Genomic DNA, 19,941 nt, shown 5'->3' on the forward strand with positions numbered 1-19,941 from the left:
GTATTTAACTCAGATAAGTCTGGTTCAAAGAGACTGGGTGTTAATAGGCATTGAGTAAAGAACTTTGGAGGAAGACTGCTGGGGGGGATACAAGACCATTCCCGTCCCGCAGGGCTCTGAAGCCAGGGCCCCTGGGGCTGCCCTTTCTAGTGGACCCAGATCTCTAGTTACCAGGTTACTAGTCAGTGGTTAAATAGTAGTAAGTGAGTGGGAGCGCGCACCTGAGCAGTCTTCAATGGGCCTCTTGGATACACTGGGAGGACTTGCTGTCTTCCTCTTGCCTTACTTCTAAGTTTGGATAATTTTCTGTAACAGGAGGCAAGATAGCCCGATTCAGTGACCCTGGGTCTTTAGCCCAGCTTTGAACCCCAGCTCTGCTGTCTGATTTTGGGGAGCCCCTGCCTTCTCTGAGCATTGCTTTCCCCCTGGGTAAATGGAATTGACATTATCCCTCACCTCCCCTGGATGTGGTGAAATCACATGACAGGATTATATAATGCACCTAGCAAAATGCCTGGCCCATGGTAGGTACTCAGGGAATGGTTTGATGTGATAATAAATAAAATATGTCCACACCTATGTAGATGTGGCCCTCTCCTCTCTCTGTGGCCTGCCTGCGACCTTATTGTAATGATGATTTCTTCTGAGGTTTGATTCTGATATCCCCAGTAATCTAAGCCACATTTTCGCCAGGATCTAGATAAGGAGAGGACCTGGGCAGTTCTCCCTTAATTCCTAATCAGTCAGTCCTCCCTTGAGAGCCTCCGAGTCCTTCATCAAACAGATGAGATCCATTTTCTTTGTGCAGCCAGTGTGTCTTGGCAGATGTGAGTCAGCATCCTGTTCGGAACGGCCTCTTGGTTCCCTGCCCGTGGACAATAAAGACATTTTCCTTGGGTGCCAGATGCCGAGCTGACTCGAGGTTCCTCCCGCAGTGAGGAGGAGGAAACTCCAGGAGGCTGATTTTTGTGGCTTGGGATTCAACCACTATTTTAGACTGCCAGTGTTCTTTATGTTTTAAAAATACAGCGGTGGTTTAAGGCACCCACCGCCCCCGCTCCTCTGCTTGAGCTTCGCCATCCGCGGCGCCTCCCTGTGGCCTCATGTGGTTGAGGTTGACTGGCCCTTGGGACGGCGACTGACCTTCCCAATGCCCAGCTCAGAGGGCTGGAAACAGTCTGTAGTTAACCGATGAAGGCAGCCAACCGTTCTCATCCAAGGCATAAATGCTCACAGACTTCATGGCCCTAGTTCCCATCAGGAGCCAAGGAAGTTTGTCTTAGGTCCTCACCAATCTTGAAACTCTTAATCTCGATTCATTTTGTTTGTTTTATCTTATTTATTTATTTTTAATATATTTTATTGATTTTTTACAGAGAGGAAGGGAGAGGGATAGAGAGCTGGAAACATTGATGAGAGAGAAACATCGACCAGCTGCCTCCTGCACAGCCCCCACCGGGGATGTGCCCGCAACCAAGGTACATGCCCTTGACCAGAATCAAACCCGGGACCTTCTCATCTGCAGGTTGATGCTCTGTCCACTGAGCCAAACCGGTTCCGGCTCGATTCATTTTGAAAATAAATTTCTAAAAAGCTGCTTGGCCACAGGATTTCTGTGTTCTCACCCACGTTCTGTGCGATTCCCCTGCCCAGCTCACTGGGTGCCCGTGTGAGCCTTTGCTTGGAGCACTTTGTGACCTTCCACATCAAACACAAGCACAGTGGGCTAGGAAAGGAACGTTACCTGGATTTCTTGTTTTCTCCTGATGCTTTTGCACAAGCCACACAGTTTTGTTTAGATCCTGGGCCCTTCCTTCCACCCAGCAAACACTTCCCTACACACTGGAACGAGAGCCATCTAAATAAAAAGTGCAAATGCCTCCTCCCCAAGGGCATCTGCGCCTGGGTTACCTTTGTTAGAGCTTTCCCGGCGGACTGCACTCTGCCCATTGTTGACGGTGATTGTGCTGGTGTAGGGAGCCCGGTGTCCAGTCCTCATCCTTCAGCTGCATCCTGGGCAGGAAGGGTGAGTAACCGGATGACCCTTGCAGCTTCCACCTGTCCTGGACTGTTTTCCACAGGAATAACAGTCTCACCCATTATGATGGCAGGTCAGGAGGAAGCAGCAGTGCTCTGAAGATAAGATGCTTAAGTTCCACCAGCAGATATGCGTATTCTGGTGTTATGACCCAGGACATGCCTGGAGTGCCTGGGAGTAGGCAGTTGATTCTGGGCTCCATGGTTCTTTCATGTTTCCAGCTCAGTTTGAAACTTGCAGACAGCAGTATGGCAGAACTGGCTGGCATAGCTGAGATGCTCATAAGGGGGAGCGGGTTTCCACTTGAAGAAATATCTCCATTTAATTCCTCCGCGTTAGCATTTTTGTCAAGCGCCGGAGTGTTTCCTGGCAAGGCGTCCCAGCCTGTCGGGAGCTGTGCCGCAGCAGGCTGTGTGCTTAGTAAATAATTTAGGTAAAATGCATTTAGATTTCTTCCGGCCACAGCAGCGGCTGCCTCCTAGGTGAGATGCAGGTTAACTACCCAGGCTCTTCATGGGGATTTCCAGTAGTTTGATTGAATTCCGACTCACTGAGCCGGTGAAAAGCCAAAGTCGGGTTGACTTAAGAGCATGACTGCACTGCCGTCTGGGTGGCAGGCTCTTTCCAGGGGTGGTTCCTTCCCTGAGTTGTTGGGACAGAGTAAACATTTCTCTCCCTAAAATTATAGGCGAGCCCGCACCTGACAGAAGCAGTTGGTAGAAGCCTACGTGAGAGTCTTGGGCTTGGGCAGATTTCTAAAGAGCTTCCAGTCCCTCCTGATGCTCAGCCATGTGATTCTTAAATTATCTACAGGGAGTGGCTGAAATGCTGCTTCCTGGTCCAAAGTCCCAGAGAGCCTTTACTCAGTAGGTCTCAGATGGGGCCCAGGGGACTGATTTTAATAAGTGCTCCACGGGATCCTAATTCAGGTGGGCCTGGACCATATTTCGACACAAACGTAACTGAGTTTGTTCCCAAGGGAGGACTGTTTTTTATGGGTCTGTGTTCTTGGTATGTGTTCAGGTCAGCAGCCCCAAAATTGATTTAAGAAACTATTAGAATTGAGGTTAGAGGATATAACTCTATTTTGCTGTTGTTGCCCTGCGTCTTCAGACTTGGGTAAGAAAGTTAAGTACAAAGGAAAAAAAAATGTACATAACAAGTGTGTTTCTGATTTAGAGTTAGAACCCCAGAACAGAGACAGAGAGAGCCCTCAGGGCAGGGAGCACACGTGTGTGGTTAGGCATGCATGTAGGTGCCCGTGCCCAGACCCACATCGCTAAAGTAGCCCTCGGCTTCAAGGAGTCTTTGAATAACTATCCTGCCCATATCTGACTGAATCTAAATATGTGAAAGCTTGATTCGGTCTGTGAGTGTTTCGTGGAAGCAGAACTGGAGGTCATTGTGCAAGCTCCTTACCTGTGCAGGTGTGGAAAGTGAGACCCACGGAGGGCAGATGTTCACACAGGTGACATTTGCACGGCAGGGCCTCAATATCTGAGTTCACTGTCTTCATCTATTGACTAGGAAGAGCAATAGCTCTCCCCATAGGTGTTTGCATGAGACAGGTGTTAGGATGTTTTAGATACCAGAGAGAATTTCATAGATCGGGCTCCTATTTATTTTACACATTGTGTTTTATTAATTAATGTATTTTGAACCATGTCAGGAATCTGTTGAAGTGAAATCACTAGTTGGTGTTAGAATAATGCATGCATGTCACTCATAGTATATTAAAAACAAAAACACCTTTTCTGGTCATTATGGTGAACTTGGAATATATATATATATAATAAAAAGAAATAGAATTTTAAATCATCCATAAATTCCATCACTCACATGACACTATTAAAATTTTGGTATAAAGGTTTTTATATTTTTTCTTATACATGCATTATGTATCTTACTAAAATTGGGTTATACTGGGTATACTGTTTTTGCAATCTTTTTTTTTTTCATTTTATACTTAATATACTGTGAGCATCTTCCCATGCCAATTAATATTTTATTTATTTACATTTTAAATGTTTTTATTGATTTCAGAGAGGAAGGGAGAGGGATAGAGAGATAGAAACATAATTGATGAGCTGCCTCCTGCACTCCCACACTGGCGATCGAGCCCACAACCCTCACATGTGCTCTTGGCTGGAATCGAACCTGGGATCCTTTAGTCTGCAGGCTAGCACTCTATCCACTGAGCCAAACCAGCTAGAGCTCAATTACTATTTTATGGCATCATTTTAATTGACTGTGTAGTATCCCACCATATGAACAAAAAAACATTTATTTAATCAGTCTCTTAATGGACGTAGGTTTTTCCTCCTTTTATTTTTTGACATTACACACAATGCTGAAACACTAGTAAGCATCTCTGAAACTGAATGTCCCATACAGCAGTTGGGTTTCTACGTTGACACTGGCTACTTCAAACACCAGAGCTAAAATAACAGATGCTGCAGTTAACATAACTGACTCACTTATTGGTATGAGCGCACTTTTATTTTTTTTTTTATACCCAGAAATTCTAACTCTCTGTTTTTTTTTACCTTTCTGACATGCTTGAGAGTTGAGGAGACCTCTGTCAGTCTGCTCATTGACTGCCTCAGAGCACCCCAGTTCTGACCTTCCTATGGCTTTGGGACTCCTGGCTGCTTCTGGGCTAGGCTGCTTACAGTTGGCATGTGACCTTGTGCGTATAACCGCTCTGCTCTCTCACCCAAGAAGTACCTGTCCAGTTATGGCAAAGACTCTATTAAACAAAGTTTATATTGCAATCAAGAGAGAGACCTTTCACTCTCTGAATCCTTAAAATTGTGCTTTCTGAAGGTAAATGGCCTGTTAGGAGTATTTCTGACATAAAATGGGAAACTTTCAGGCACCAGAAGGCATTGCTTATCTGTGTAAATACACATGTTCCAATTAAAATAGGCGCTAAAATATTTCGGTGGCACTTCAGAACTCCCAATTTAGATTTAATTTAGATTAAAACACTTATTCTTTTTAATAAAGTTATAAAATTGATTATTAAAATTGCCCGTTGAAGATGAAAAGCAGTGGAACATTTATTTTCCTTACAAAACAATTTAGTCTTCAATAAGTATGATTGTGTTAATCAATTATGCTATTAAAATACAACTGCCATATTAAATATGACTCATTTGTCATGACAGCTCCTATAATTATAGAAATTATACCTAGCTGCTTATACAGTCTTACTCCCACAATAAATATAAATAATTGTCTCTATTAATTCGGTTCCCAGTTACTATCTATTAAATCCTCAGTTAAATGGCAATTTGGGGACCTTCATTTAAAATCCTCCTACCTCTTTGTGTTCCATCCTACTGCCAGAACCCTGCAAATGCACCTCCTACTGTTGATTCCAGAAGCCTATTTATGAATCAAATAGTTTTTTAAAAAATAAAAATATTTAAAAGGACCACTTAGGCTTGAGATGTGAAGTTGTCAGGAAAAAATAGAAAAGGGGGTATACATATTGGGTGGAGGGTGCTGGCAAAAAGAGAGAGAGAACGAATTTTGATGTCCTGGCATTTTTGTTTGGAAAAGAGTTTTTATTTTAAAAACTCTGTTTAGCCAAAACTGGTTTGGCTCAGTGGATAGAGCATTGGCCTGCAGATTGAAAGGTCCCAAGTTCGATTCCGGTCAAGGGCACATACCTTGGTTGCAGGCACATCCCCAGTAGGGGGTGTGCAAGAGGCAGCTGATCGATGATTCTCTCTCATCGATGTTTCTAACTCTCTATCCCTCTCTCTTCCTCTCTGTAAAAAATCAATAAAATATATTAAAAAACAAAACAAAACAAAACCTCTGTTGAAAAGCTTCTATATAAGCCCAGAGGATTCGTGTATGTGGTTAACTCTTCACAACTTGTTTGTCCACAGGGGTGGATGAGGTCACCATCGTCAACATTTTGACCAACCGCAGCAATGAGCAGAGACAGGATATTGCCTTCGCCTACCAGAGAAGGACCAAAAAGGTACGGACAGTTTGGGAGGTTGGGGGCACTCCTTACTGAATTTCTTTTTAATGTTATTTTTGCAGCCATTGCTTTTTTCTCTTCTTGAATTCTGGGTTGTACCAGCAAGAGCCTTCTGGAACCCTTGGGCACCCGAGGTTTCCCTCTCACATCCTTGTAGGAGTCACCACTTGCATGCACGTGGCCCTGGAGTGCTCGGAGCCTTTACACAAAGACCACGCCCTCCTCCAATCCAGGGCGTGTGGAGGGAGCCACTCTGGGAGCAGAAAGTTAGGAACAGGGAGTAACCACAACGGGTGCCACTCATTGAATGCCTGTGTGGTGCCAGGCATGTCGTTCTCCACATATAGCAGTGACTCCTTTCATCTCTGTGACTTCTGTGTGCTCCTGATAAGATGTTTTTAATTTATCTTTGGACACTAGCCTCCACCAGGTGTTGATCCTGAGCCGTTCCTCTTGGTTTTTAAAAACAACACTTGAATTCTCGGAGCTTTGCCATGAACGGGCTCAGTGGTTCCTTTGGTGTCCCAGGCTATCTTCAGCATGCCATGTCCCACTCCCGAAAGGGTCTTTGTGTGCTTTTTCTTCTGCGTGTCCACTGGTGATTAAAGAATGACCCAGGCTTATTCATCCTTTATTTTGTCACAGCGTTAGGAAATTTTATTTTTAAGGATGGGCTGCTTTATTTTTAACTTCTTGCTATTAAAAGCTTTCGATTTATTCTGGGATGGTGCAGTAAGTGTGGCTTCCTGTGGCTCCTGTTTGACTTAGGGCTTTCACTCGTGGCCAAGTGGAGCTGAGCCGGGTGCATTCTGGGAGACGTGTCTGCCCTCGGGGTTGACATGACCATCAAGGGTTCCGGGAGTTGCAGGTCAAGCCCTGTTACCACTTTCCCCTTGCCCCTCGTCACCTCCTGAACCAGTCAGAAAAGACATACATAGGACGGTATCTGGCTTCTTTCGTCTCATTGTGCTTTAAAATTCTTCCAGTAGACGGATAGTGATCTTTAAAATAAAGATAGGTCACTTTTGCAAACGGATAGTGATCTTTGTGTAAAGGCTCCAAAGGCATGAGGGGAGCGTATCATTTCTCCAGTTTCCCAATGGGATCTGCGAGCTGGAACTGAGTTTCGGTTGGCATAGAAGGCCCACCTCTTTGGACAGTGTGCCTATTTGCTCCTCAACCGTCACCCCCAGGGTGGGGTCTTGGTGCACACATAGGGGTGCACAGAGATATAGAAGCCTGAATCTCGATTTTAAATTAGGTAGATGGAGGATCAAGCTCTCCGTGCCCTGCTGGAGGGAAGAGATTGCCAGAACCATGATGGGCTCAGTGGCCTCCCCGGCTTTGCTGTGTGCTGGGGAGAGCTCGCTGTCCTGCTGCTGCCTGGTGCTAAGAAGAATGCCCATCTTTACAGAAAGATGCGTAAACTGCTTGTCATTTCTTTGAAGGAGTCTTTTGCATAAGAAAGGAGAAAGCCCTGTAGTGAAGAGGACTTTAGGGCTATGGGGCTGCCCAGGTGATGAACTGGAGCAGCATGGGCAGAACTGGTAGGAGCTGGGAGAGAGGGCTGGTGTTGTGTTGCTTTCACGTTCCAGCAGATCCAGATGCTGGGTTTCTCCATAGAAGGAGAGATTGTGTTTTATTTATCAGAAGTTTCTGGAGTTTCTGTTCTTGCAGAGCCTTGTGCTAGACATTAGGCACAGAGGAAGCTGGACTTCAGCCCATAGGTGTTTATAATAGAAGCAGAGGACGTCAGTAGGAACACAGATGCTATTTGAGGTTTGAACAGGGAACAGGTAGAGAGAGGGGAGTGATGGGGGTAGGCTAAGTTTGGAATTACCTAACCTCAAAGTTCCAAGTTGGAAAATTGGTGCTATAATTGGGAGGTGTTGCTTTTAAAGTCCCCTCCTACGTGCCGAGTGTAACTAGGCCTGCGGGAAGCTGGAGAATGTTGGTGTTGGAAGGGGTGGGCCGGATCACTGCTATGATGATCCAACTCTGTTCTCAACCTCTGTGAGTGACGTGAGAAAATTCTCTCATCACCTCTTAGCGCCCACAAGCACCTCTAGGGGCTGGTCAGTGTAGGGGCCATGGGTGCTGTTGGCAAGCAGGAGAGACAGGAAGAAGGGAGAGAAGAGGAGGGGAAAAGGGAAGAGGAGAAAATGATGAAAACAACAGAGTGCGTTGTCCCCCAGTGATCATGATTTGTAGGAAATGCAATCCCGAGGAAGCATCATCAAAGAGCAGCATTGAATTTTGGGGTATCTGTCTGCATCCATGGGTGCCACCAACTCATGACTTAAAATCTGTGTTAATGTAACAGTGGAACCCTTGAGAAATAGCATGCAGTGGGGAAGTCAGAGAGGTAATCAGGGCTAATTTAGTCTCCCTCGTTACCACCAACCCATCCTAATGTGGCATGAAAAGACCGGCATTTTCTCTGTCTTGGGCGAGGTGTTTGCATAGGAAGGCTTCGTGAGCCCCTTCCAGCCACGGTCCCTTCTGGAGCCACCCTTGGCACAGCTGTACGAACACCTTTCACAGGATGGTATCCACAGGTCACAACGTCCCTGCTCCACTCAAACCAGCTCCTTCTTAGCAGAGGCCCCTCTTCCACAGGCTCTGGCTGGTGTCTGGAAAACTGCCCTCGTCCCTTTCTGAGGAATTGAATCCTGCTCTGGTTTCCTTGTAATGTCTGGGCAGGAAGGCACCATCAGCTTGGGTTTGAAGGGGTTTTGTCAGAGCAAGGTCTGATCCTTTGGTTTCTGACACCTGCATCTGTTGAAGGGCCTAAATCGGAGGGATAGTTTGATCCAAGACCCTGAGTAGTCACAGACTCTCAACCTGCTTCCCAAGCACACCCCTCGTTTGTTTTCCCTCAAGTTTTAAAGTGCATATTGGTTACCAACCAAGTTTTCCATGTTCTTGCCTGTTTTTTCCTGAAGGAACTTGCATCAGCACTCAAGTCAGCCTTGTCCGGCCACCTGGAGACCGTGATTCTGGGCCTCCTGAAAACACCTGCTCAGTACGATGCTTCCGAGCTGAAGGCTTCCATGAAGGTACGCACGTGTGGGATGCAATCTCAGCCGGCCGAGTCTGCCGTTAATATTTGTGAATTACAGCTTTCTGAGGATAAGTGGGTGATTTTCGGTTTTGTTGAATTCTCATTTGGAACCATCTTTTTTTTTTTGAATGAACTGAAGCGATAAGTCTTAAGATTTGTACCAAAAATATTCCAATTACTTTTTTTTTTTTTAAGCCTGTAAAGAAATTTCATGATGCTGAGAAGTCAGTTACCAGCTGCTACTGCTTGGCACCTGGGCAATTGAAATACCATTTGGAAAAACTACTTCCTTGATTACACTTCCTCCTTAGAAAAGAGTTGTTGTGATAGTGAGGCAAAAGTAAAACTCGGAGCTTTTGTTAAGTGGTGCTTGCATATTCTGCCCATGTTCTTGGGTGTTCCTTTCCCTGACCTCCTTGTGAACCCTTTTGTTTAATTCCAATTCGGGCAAAATCAGACCATCATAGTGTGCATATAAAGAGTGATTTCAGATTGTGAATGGTACCTGCCTCTTGTTCAAGCATTGTAGCACATATTTCCTCTTGTTTTTCTTTTTGAAATTATTTTGAACATGGAATTTTAGTTTAAGTTAGAGCGTCAGAATTCCAGTATGGAAACACCCTGTGTTTTGTGTGCACCTAAAACATCAAGCAGTATACAAATGTAACAGATGCATACATGTAAATGCATGTCCCAGCAAAGCACAAAACGATCCTTTCATAGTGTGTGGCTGCTCCACTTTGAGTAATCAGATACTGCCCTCTGCTGACAGACCTGGGGAAAGCCTCCGCCTTAGGGACAAAGCTATAGCTCTGATTTTTTAATTCTAAGTCCGAGTGCGTTTTCTATGGTGCCACTGTTCCTGAACTCTGAGGAGTCCAAGCCTGTCACCAGAGCTGATGTCACAGTTCGGTTGTCATCCCTTTCCCCAGAGAGCCTCTCTCAAGGGAGACAGCTTCCCACACCAGGCATGACCAGGGTCCCAAACTCCATAGGTCGCTCCTGGCTGCTGAGAGATTTGTGGTGAGATCTTCCTTTCTTCTCTAGTTTATCTGAGCAGCCTTGCCCTGAGTTTCCTAAGTCAACTAAATTGCAGGGGAGATCTGATTAAGAATGATAAAAGTCAACCACAGGTCATGATCCCACTTGATAAAAAGAACACTCCTGAAAACCAAGCCCGGGACCTTTGGAGCCATCAATGAGCTGCCTCTCCTAGGTGTCTTCTGATCATCATCACTGCACCTCGTGTATCTTATTTTCATCAGGAACTCATTAGTTGTGATTCATGGCGTTTCACTAGTATCTATTACCAGGATTAGTGACATGAGACGGGCCTGTTTGAGCTGCCAGTCACCGTGGTAACCTGAGTGATTGGGCCCAATGAAAGGTGCTTTGACTTCGAAATCTTTGACTTGATGCCAGCTCTCCCATTAGCCATCACAGCCGAGTACCCCTCTGAAATCCATAAGGCTTGAGTGACATCAGCTGAACCGTGCTTTTGACAAAATTCTGTTTTGACTTCTGGCGATACCAGTGGCACTATCTGCCCTGTGTTACAGTAGATGTTACCCTTGTGATAGGAATTGTGGACAGTCTGGGGAAAGCTGGGCCCAGTTTTAGAAACTGCCAAGGTCACCTGTGAATATAGAGACAAAACCACTATTGGAATTTTCAGATGTTAGCACTGGTCTCTCAGGGGTGGAGGAAAACAGAACCTCCAATGCCTGAGTTGTTTTTAGATGGAAAAACAGCCCTCTGCAATATTTGAAGGTGCTTGGTAGTCATTCTATAGCAGTTGTATATAATGCTTTGTAGGCCCTTGGCTAAGAAGAAAAGAAATTTTGACTTTGTTGGAACCTCTGTGAATTGTGATTAGAAACTCTGGAGGAAGAGGCATTGGCTCACAGATTAGACTTAAGAATAAAATTCAAAATTAACCATTAACCTGAGGCTTAGTTTATATTACACAAACCACTTTTCAGGGGCATATAAACTCTAATAAGTTTAATTAATAGTTGACATACTTTTCATGTGGATCAGGAAGTTTCTTATTGTAGTAACACCTTATAATTGATTTACATTTTAAACAGTTGTAATTCCACTTAGTTCAAAGTGATATTTCCATATTCAGAAAGACAAGTATTAGAGAGTCCTGATTATTAAATCTTGGCTTTGATCATGAGCTAGCTTTGAAATACATGTTTCATTGCGTCCTTTCAAGCTATCTGGCACGCTCAAAAGTGTATATATTAAATTTGAATACATCACTTGGCAAATTCTTATTCCTTAATAAAATGTTGATGTCTAGGTTTATTTGGCACTTCATTATTTCCTTTTGCTTTTCCTAAAATGCCCGAAGAGTGCATAGTAATCGAGCAAAAATGGAAATACAAGAATGAAATTTTTAACATTAACCCAATTTTACATTTCAAAGAGGTGAAGCTAGAAATTTAATCTTATCTATACCTATCCCTGGTTTAAAAAAAAAAAAAAAAAAGACTTAATTTCAATCTGACGATGCTGGCTGCAAATGATAACATGACATCTCTGTATTCCTTTATTTTTAAATTACTGAGCAGAGTTTTTTAGTAAAGAAAGTTGTTTTCCCATCTATTAAAATAATGGGTGGTTATAGAAATCGAAAAAGAAGAAAAAAAATGGGAATAAGAAACAGTTACCCATTTTATAAGCCTTTCGTCAAAAGGCAACCACTTGTAACATTTTGGTGTCTCCCCCCATTCACTATAAAAATAGATTTAATATAGTTGAACTCAAGTATGTCATACCATCTTATATTCAGGTGAAGCATTTTTTTTTTTTTTTTTTTTTTTAAGAATAGAAAATAACATTAGCTTGTGCTGAGGAATAGAGTACAGATCCCTCAGTAGGATGCAGCAGGGAGCATGTGAACAGACCTGGTCATGTCTGCAGTTTATCTGGTTGAAGTCAGAAAGCTAATGGCCCGGGGGACTTGCCTGCTGATATTTGTCCTGCCTGGTTCACAGGGGCTGGGCACTGATGAGGACTCTCTCATTGAGATCATCTGCTCCAGGACCAACCAGGAGCTGCAGGAAATTAACAGAGTCTACAAGGAAAGTGAGTAGCCCTGCTTCTGTAACACACCCTTTCAGCCCAGCTTCTCTGCCCCATCATAGCTCTCTGGGCCACTGCTCAGTACACGAGGCCTGGTTACGGATGCAGAAATGCCTGCCCTTTGTCCAGGGGTTTGCCGTGGCCCGGGTCCCTCTCCTCCATCTCTTATGGCCCGGGTTTTGATTATTACCTTTCACTAGAACTTCTACAGGACAGACAGGAGAGAAATCAAATCTATTATAAAGGTCAGATGGGGCCCTAGCTCAGTGGTCGGCAACCTCATTAGTCAGCAGAGCCAAATATCAGTAGTTCAATGATTGAAATTTCTTTTTGAGAGCCACATTTTTTAAATTTAAACTATATAGGTAGGTACATTATTATTAACTTAATTAGAGTGGCTGGCTGGTTGCACAGGCAGGAAGCATAACCCACATGTGTTGCTTTCCAAGTGTACAAGACTGACCTGGAGAAGGACATCGTTTCCGACACATCTGGCGACTTCCGCAAGCTGATGGTCGCCCTCGCGAAGGTTGGTTTCCGGTTTATTTCTTTGTCTTTGCTTTGTCCTAAGGCAAGTCCCATACCTCATTTTATACTTGAGAGTGAATGCACTCAATCCTCTGTGCCCGCATCAGAAATGGCATCTGCATTTCCTTCTGACGGTGGGTTTGCCCTGTCCCTGCAGAGCTGTCATTTTTGTGCAGTGGGATTTTTTTACCCAGCAAAATGGCGTGGCCAGGTGGACTTGTGGGCCAGAGGAGCCGGGGGTGGGGGAGGGGGAGCTCTCACATCCTGGCCTGGACTTAGGTGCCAGCTCTTGTGACATAAGGAAGGTCGCTTGGCCTCTCTGTGGTCACCTAGGACCCAGTGGAAGTGACCCTGTTCCTTTCACCTGCTCTCACTGCTGATGAGGATTTGCCTGTGTAGTCTTCTGCCTGGGGAGGGGAGGAGAGGGGAGGGGAGGAAGGCCTTAGCTTGTCTGCTGATGTTAGCACATTCGTGAGGGTGAAAGGCATTTTCTTTCTGAATCTGAGTTCTGACCAGTGTGAAGCTTAAAGCCTACGAACCAGGGAGGGAAGAGAAATTCCTTTCTCCAGGAACTGATGACAAGTGACCGATTGGGTGCTGCCTCCTGCCCACTGGCATCTCTGCAGGGGCAGATCCGCGCTGCCTCTCCTCCCCTCCCCGGCTCCCCCCCCCCCCCCCTCCGCTTCCCCCGCCTGCCGCCATCCCCTGGTCTCTTTTGCAATTCATTTCCACCATTTTATCCCCCTGATCAAAAACCACTTCAGCTGCATCCAATCCAGGCGTGGCTTTCTGCTTTTTGAAAAAGTCCTCTGTGCGCTGGTTCTCCCTGACTTGATCTTCCAGGGATTCCCTCCTCTCCCCCTGCTCCAGCCAGGCATCTCCTATCACCTCCCTCCCCTGAGCTGCGGGGTCTCAGCCTTCCATGCTGTTGCTGCCGTGTGGAGGGCTACCCTGCCCTTTACTAACCCGGCTGACATCCTTCCAGGCTCTCCTCCACCATCCCCACTGTCTGCAGACCTTGCTCGCTCTGCTCTCTGACAGACTTTTCTCTCACTTGCATTTCACATCTTAGAGCCACATGGGCTGTGCTTATTCTCCATCGGGACTGTATGCTGCCTGAGGGGAGAAACTCACTATCATTAGCTTCTTTTTCTTTTTGGAGTGGGGATATCCTGTAAGGGGCTTAGCCCATGACAGCGTACCCCCCACTCCACTTCCTCAACTATTTTATTGATCCTTGGTCTGGTCTAGACTTCAAAGTGAAGGAAACATTTAAGTGGGTATTTGTTCAGTGAATTAAATAATGGCTTACATGACTTGGAGAGAAAAACAGCATTAAAACGTGCAAAGGCATACGCCTGATGTTGTTCACTTTTCCTCTGTAGGGCAGAAGAGCAGAGGACGGCTCTGTCATCGATTACGAGCTGATTGACCAGGATGCCCGGGTAGGTGCCAGGGTGTTGCTGTGGGTTTCCGCTTTCTAGGAAGCCCCTGGAGAGTTTGTGTAGTAACTCTCTGTGCTGGGTCACAGGTGACCTCCAAACAGAGCGGCTTACAACCGTAACCATGTATTACCTTTATTTATTTATATTTATTACCTTTATTATTTATTTCTGTGGGTCAGGAATTAGGGAGTGGCCTGGCTCAGGGTCACACCAAATGTTGACCAGGGCTGCTGGCACCTGAGGGCCACCCACAGGACTGTTGGCAGAGGCCTTGGCATCTCTCCACATGGACTCTGCATGGCTGCTTGAGTGTCCTCACAACATGGCCGCCAGCTTTCCCTGACTGAGTGGTCATGGGAGAAGCAAGGAGGAAGTCACGGGCTCTGTGATCTCATCTTGGGAATCACACAGTCACTTCTGTCCTGCTCCGTTCACATGTCACCGTGTCCGGACCACAGTCCGAGGGAGGGGAAAGGAAGTGGCCGCCGCCTGGGAAGGGAGGAATGTCAGAGAGTCTGTGGGCTTCATTGGCACTTCCTGGGAGCACTGGTTATCGGCGGGCATTTCCTCACACCGCTGGTGGTAACGACAGGATCCATACCCAACTCACATGATAGTTTAGGCTCTGCTGATTCCCATCATCTGAGCTGTCGACAGCTACCTCAGAACTTTCAGAAGGGCTGCAGAAGGAAACTCATTTAGATGCATTTTCGTTTTTAAGTGTCAATATATTTTGCACTGTGCTTTTAGCAAGTGGTAGAGAAGGTTTTAAAATAAAGTAATAAATAGAAGGAGGGTTTTGCAACTTCCGGATAATGGATGGTCATAGATGAGTATCAACCCTTGCATACGCCTCCCCCCCACCCTCCCCACTATTGTTTGCGTTATTTATAGCCTTTAAATTTTCCAGAAACTGAAGATTAGGTTGGCCTGGCTCCTTTCTCAGCTCCGTCATTTCCCGAGTCTCTAAGAAGCTCGGGTGTGGGCCCCAGACCTTCCGTATTTGGCCACTAGCATACTTGCTGTTACGGTGCCAACAAGGAAGGATGGGCTAGTGAACACTTGTGTGTCCTTCTCTGTGGGCATAGAAGCTCCCAGTCCTTCCGGTGTCCAAGGAAGGAGATTTGTGCAGCACAGGCCTCATGAGCAATCTGGTCTCATGGCGATCTGTCTGTGTCTCAGGAAGCCTGCTCTTGATGAAAACGTGCGTCCTCCCATCATTTCCCCTGTGTCTGTAGCGCCGCCGTCCTTTCTCATTTGGTGTTTTGAATGTGTAGGTTCTGGTGTTTTTGAATGACGTTTTTATGGCCTGGCTGTGGGTCCTGTAGTTACCTTTCCCGGGGGTTGTGCTCGTAGGATCTCTATGACGCCGGAGTGAAGAGGAAAGGAACTGACGTTCCCAAGTGGATCAGCATCATGACTGAGCGCAGTGTGTTCCACCTCCAGAAAGGTGGGTGCTGTGCGCTCCTGGAGCCCCCGGTGTCGGTGCTGGGGCTCCCATCTGCCAGAGCCAAGCCCGCTCTCTACATCGCGCCCTCTGTGTCCCTCACCAGGCCCATTTGCCCTCTCCCACTGTGGGTCCTTGCTTCCCCTAAGTAGCTCCCATGGGTTGGTGCTTTAACTTGCTGCCCTTTCCTGTCTGAGGATCCTTCTGTCTTGCTACATGTGGTGAAGTCATGGACTCTGCTGGGTGCTGTGTATTGCTTCTTGTGGCTTCCAGATAGAATGGGTTCCACTCGGGGGAGATGGATATGTCCACACATGGCCCGGGCTGTGCCATTCAGAGCAAGTGCATGGGACAGCTGCCCCAGGGCAACTGGTACCATGTCAGCTCTGGGTACCATGGCAACCCCTTAGCCCTTAGGATGCTGTGATTGTCCCCTTTTTTTTTCTTTTTTTTTTCCCCCCCTCCAAATGTGGTATATTACCGTGTGGGTGATCATTGACAGCTTTGACTAGAGGCTCCATTTTAGTAATTACTTGTTGCTTTTCCTTAGTATTTGACAGGTACAAGAGCTACAGCCCCTATGACATGTTGGAGAGCATCAAGAAGGAGGTCAAGGGAGACCTGGAAAATGCTTTCCTCAACCTGGGTGAGTTAAGTGTGGTCCCCCATCCCCGGCAGACGTCTGCCCTCGGTAAACTGACACAAAAGTAACCAAAGAAAGGGTTCTGTGGGAGATGTTCTCATTGTCTCTGGGTTTCTGTGCCCTCGGAGTCCCCAGTGTTCAGCCTCAGGGAGCTGAGTGCCTTGCAGGGTCCCTGGTGTTCTCTCAGATCCTCCCGTTTTGTGGCCCATTCAGGTCATCTGGTGTGTGCCCAGCTCAGAGCCTCATCCCCACTGGTGGACAGAGGAGTAACTGACCCCTTTGCTTCTCCCCACAGTCCAGTGTATCCAGAACAAGCCCCTGTATTTTGCTGACCGACTGTACGACTCCATGAAGGTAAGGGCAGCCGGCTGAGAGGTCTAGGTTTCCACACTAGTCTCCTCTTTCATGTCCCCAAACTAAGTCCCCCTGCCTAGTGATGGAGAAAGGAGCCCCGAGGTCTAGGTGCAGGGTGCACCAGCCAGCTGGAGCACATGTTTGTGTATGGGTAGAAAACAAAGCACCCAGGAGAGAGAAAGCCAGGGAAGGTTGCACCTGACTCCTGCTCAGGTTTCTCAGCGATTCCCTCCTATTATCTTTGAGAGAAGACCAGCAAGGGAGGGAGAGACTGTGAAGCAGCCACGATATAGTAGACATTGTGCAACTTACTTGAACTTAAATAATTACCAAAGAACCTGAGGCTTACTGTTTTGTTGTCATTAGTTTCTTTATAGGTGAGGAGGCTGGAGCTCAGAAAGCTTCAGCTTGCTTGAGGTTCCATAACCACATTGGAACCTGGGTCTACAGACTCCAAAGCCAGCCCAGCAACTGTCCCTTGAATGAAGCATCTCTTCCCACAATCCCATCCCATTTTCCATGCTTCACATGTGCCTGGGATTTTATATCTTCCAGGCCCGCCTACATCCTCCTGGGTCACCCCCTTGTCCACACTGCCTCTCCCATCTCTCCTCAGACTCATGTAAAATATGACCCTTACCTTGGCACCCATGGTCTGAGGCTCTGCAGGTAAACTCAGTGGTCTTTCTGCTCATGCCATGCACGCAGGCACAGGGCCACAAGGGATACGTGACAGTGTGGCCTCTCCAAGCTCCGGAGAGTTGGGACTTATTTGTTACATGCGCAAACCTGTATACTCATTGAACCGAGCCTTGCAGTGCTTAGTGCTCAGCCCACGTTCATGTGAATGCACATGTGGGAGTCTGTGCAGACATCACCCTGCTGTGTTTCATGCTCATTTTCTCTTCAGGGAATAGTCACACTGTTCCATTTGTGATCTCTTAGTAAGCAGAATCCAGATCACTTCTAGCAAGAAAACGTGCTCAGTCGGTTTGTGATTAACATTGCTTTCAATGAATTGTAACTTGGAACATCACCTTGGCTTTCAGGGCAAGGGGACACGTGACAAGGTCTTGATCAGAATCATGATCTCCCGCAGTGAAGTGGACATGTTGAAGATCAGGTCTGAATTCAAGAGAAAGTATGGCAAGTCCCTGTACTATTACATCCAGGTGAGCCCACGCTGCCGCGTCACCTGCACTGGGGGCCTGGGGGAGGGTCTGCGTTTTCTAATTCACTGAGGAAGAGATAGTCACCAAATACCAGGGGTTTATTTTGAAAGTGTGATTTGTCCTGGAATCCTATAGAAGAGGCAAATGTTTTCCGTTTTCCACATGATTTATTCCACAATGATAATGGTGTTCCTGATGATGACCCCTTAAGAGCTGCTGACAGCCTCAAGAAATTTAGACCGATTACATTTTACATTAATTGTATTTCCATTTCTTGGAAAATCCTCTGTGATTGGCCCAGAATGCCCATCTCACCCAGTTTAGTCTATGTTTTGGAGAGATGGAGAATTCATGTGTAACCAGCAATGACCTTCCCAGCAGTCCACTGTGTGTAGTTCAGACAGGCATTGCAGTCCCTTTTTATAAAAGATCCTGACGTTTCCAAAGGCATGTCAGTGGTTACAAGGTTGAATTTAGAAGTGGGTTAGATGTGCCCAGGCTTATTAGGGCATCTGTGTAAAGTGTAGGCCTCAATTAGACTCCTAGTCATTGTTTCTTCACCTCACCAGCTTATTTCCGTGTGACCTTAAGTTTAGGAAACAGCACTGAGGCAGGCAAGGAAGCCGCCTTCTCTGGAAGGGGAGGACCAGGGAGAACATGGTGGTGTTGGCAGGACCTCAGGGCAGTTAGAGCGGTCACTTAGCATATGAGTCCCCAGTACCTCTCATTCACTCCTCCCTTGTGGTAATCATGTGACTTGAAAGTTGCCCTGAGGCCACACTCCCTGAGGGTTCTCTGATGGTGGTGGTGGTAGTGGTAGTGGTGGTGATGATGATGATGATGGTTTGGGTGTGGCATTCTGGGCCTTTGTATCTAGACAGGTCCTGCAGAGTTTTCTCTGTTAATTTGGGAGAAGCTCTGTGTGCAGTGGCTCTGCCTGTATATTATGACAAATTTTGGATCTTCTTTTTAATACTGAATTTCCTTTTTCTCTTTGACCATTTGCAGCAAGACACCAAGGGTGACTACCAGAAAGCGCTGCTGTACCTGTGTGGTGGGGATGACTGAGCCCACAGCGGCCAGAGCGGCCAGGAGTGGTGCTCCTATGCTTCCAGCTAATACTTCTAGGAAACCTGCTTGTGACTAGTGCCCATCCCTTGACCGTCCCTGTGCCTGTCCCTGTGAGGATGCTGTTAGCATTGCTTCTGCCTCACCTTATCTCAGTTGCCTAAGCATTGCCGGGCTTTCCCATCTAGTCTCTCATTTTAGCCAAAGAAATGAACATTCCAAGAGTTGGAAGTGAAATATATGATGTGAAACACTTTGCCTCTTGTGTACTGTGTCGTAAACAGATGAATAAACTGAATTTTTACTTTAGAACCAATCATTTTGTTGACCTTGCTTTTATTTAAATTGTTTAAAAATCAAATATCCCTGAGGGCCATATGATTCAGCTGATAAGCCTGTCCCTAGAGGATGAACCCTCTAGAGCTGAGCAGTCTGATATGATGGCCACTATATAGATATGACTAATGAAATAAAACAAAATGAAAAAGAACAAATTCATGTCCTCAGTCATGCCGTCCGCATTTCAGATGTTCAGTACCACGTGTGGTGAGCAGCTAGTGGCTGCACAGCACAGGGAGAGAACATGCTCATCCTATATAATAAAAGGCTAATATGCAAATTGACTGAATGGTGGAAAGACCAGTCACTATGATATGCAATGACCACCAGGGGCAGATGCTCAATGCAAGAGTTGTCCCCTCGTGGTCAGTGCGCTCCCACACGGGGAGGGCTGCACAGCTGGAAGCCAGACTCACCACTGGTAAGGATGTCCAACTGATGGCTTAGGGGTGCAGGCCTAAGCAGTCAGTTGGACATTCCCTGAGGGCTCCTGGACTACAAGAGGGCATAGGCTGTGCTGAGGGACACCCCTGTCCCCGCTGAGTGCATAAATTTCATGCCCCAGGCCTCTAGTTATAATAGAAAGCTATACTGGCCATCTCTCCATGCCCAGGAGATGATGCTGCCTATGGGGGAGTAACCCAGAGTTACCCCTCTTCTGCTCATCTTTCTGCAGCTAAATAAGGTGAAAATAAGCATCAGTGGTGGCCTCAAACTAGGAAGGGGAGAGGGGTCGGTGAGTTCTGTTTA

General features: G+C 46.4%; 1 protein-coding gene across 1 annotated transcript in view; it reads left to right on the forward strand.

The window, feature by feature from the left end:
• The window catches only part of ANXA2 (annexin A2), a 41,038-nt gene extending 21,870 nt beyond the window's left edge, over positions 1–19,168 (forward strand). The window contains exons 5-14 of the mRNA XM_084874285.1: positions 5,941–6,035; positions 8,984–9,097; positions 12,108–12,198; positions 12,645–12,724; positions 14,109–14,168; positions 15,525–15,618; positions 16,166–16,261; positions 16,554–16,612; positions 17,662–17,784; positions 18,793–19,168. Coding sequence (XP_084730411.1) covers positions 5,941–6,035; positions 8,984–9,097; positions 12,108–12,198; positions 12,645–12,724; positions 14,109–14,168; positions 15,525–15,618; positions 16,166–16,261; positions 16,554–16,612; positions 17,662–17,784; positions 18,793–18,852 — 872 coding nt within the window. The 3' untranslated portion in view covers positions 18,853–19,168. The remainder of the gene's footprint in view (positions 1–5,940; positions 6,036–8,983; positions 9,098–12,107; positions 12,199–12,644; positions 12,725–14,108; positions 14,169–15,524; positions 15,619–16,165; positions 16,262–16,553; positions 16,613–17,661; positions 17,785–18,792) is intronic.
• Positions 19,169–19,941: the final 773 nt, after the last annotated feature.

Source organism: Pipistrellus hanaki (genome assembly GCF_964339955.1).
Source record: "Pipistrellus hanaki genome assembly, chromosome: 1".
Lineage (NCBI taxonomy): Eukaryota > Metazoa > Chordata > Mammalia > Chiroptera > Vespertilionidae > Pipistrellus > Pipistrellus hanaki.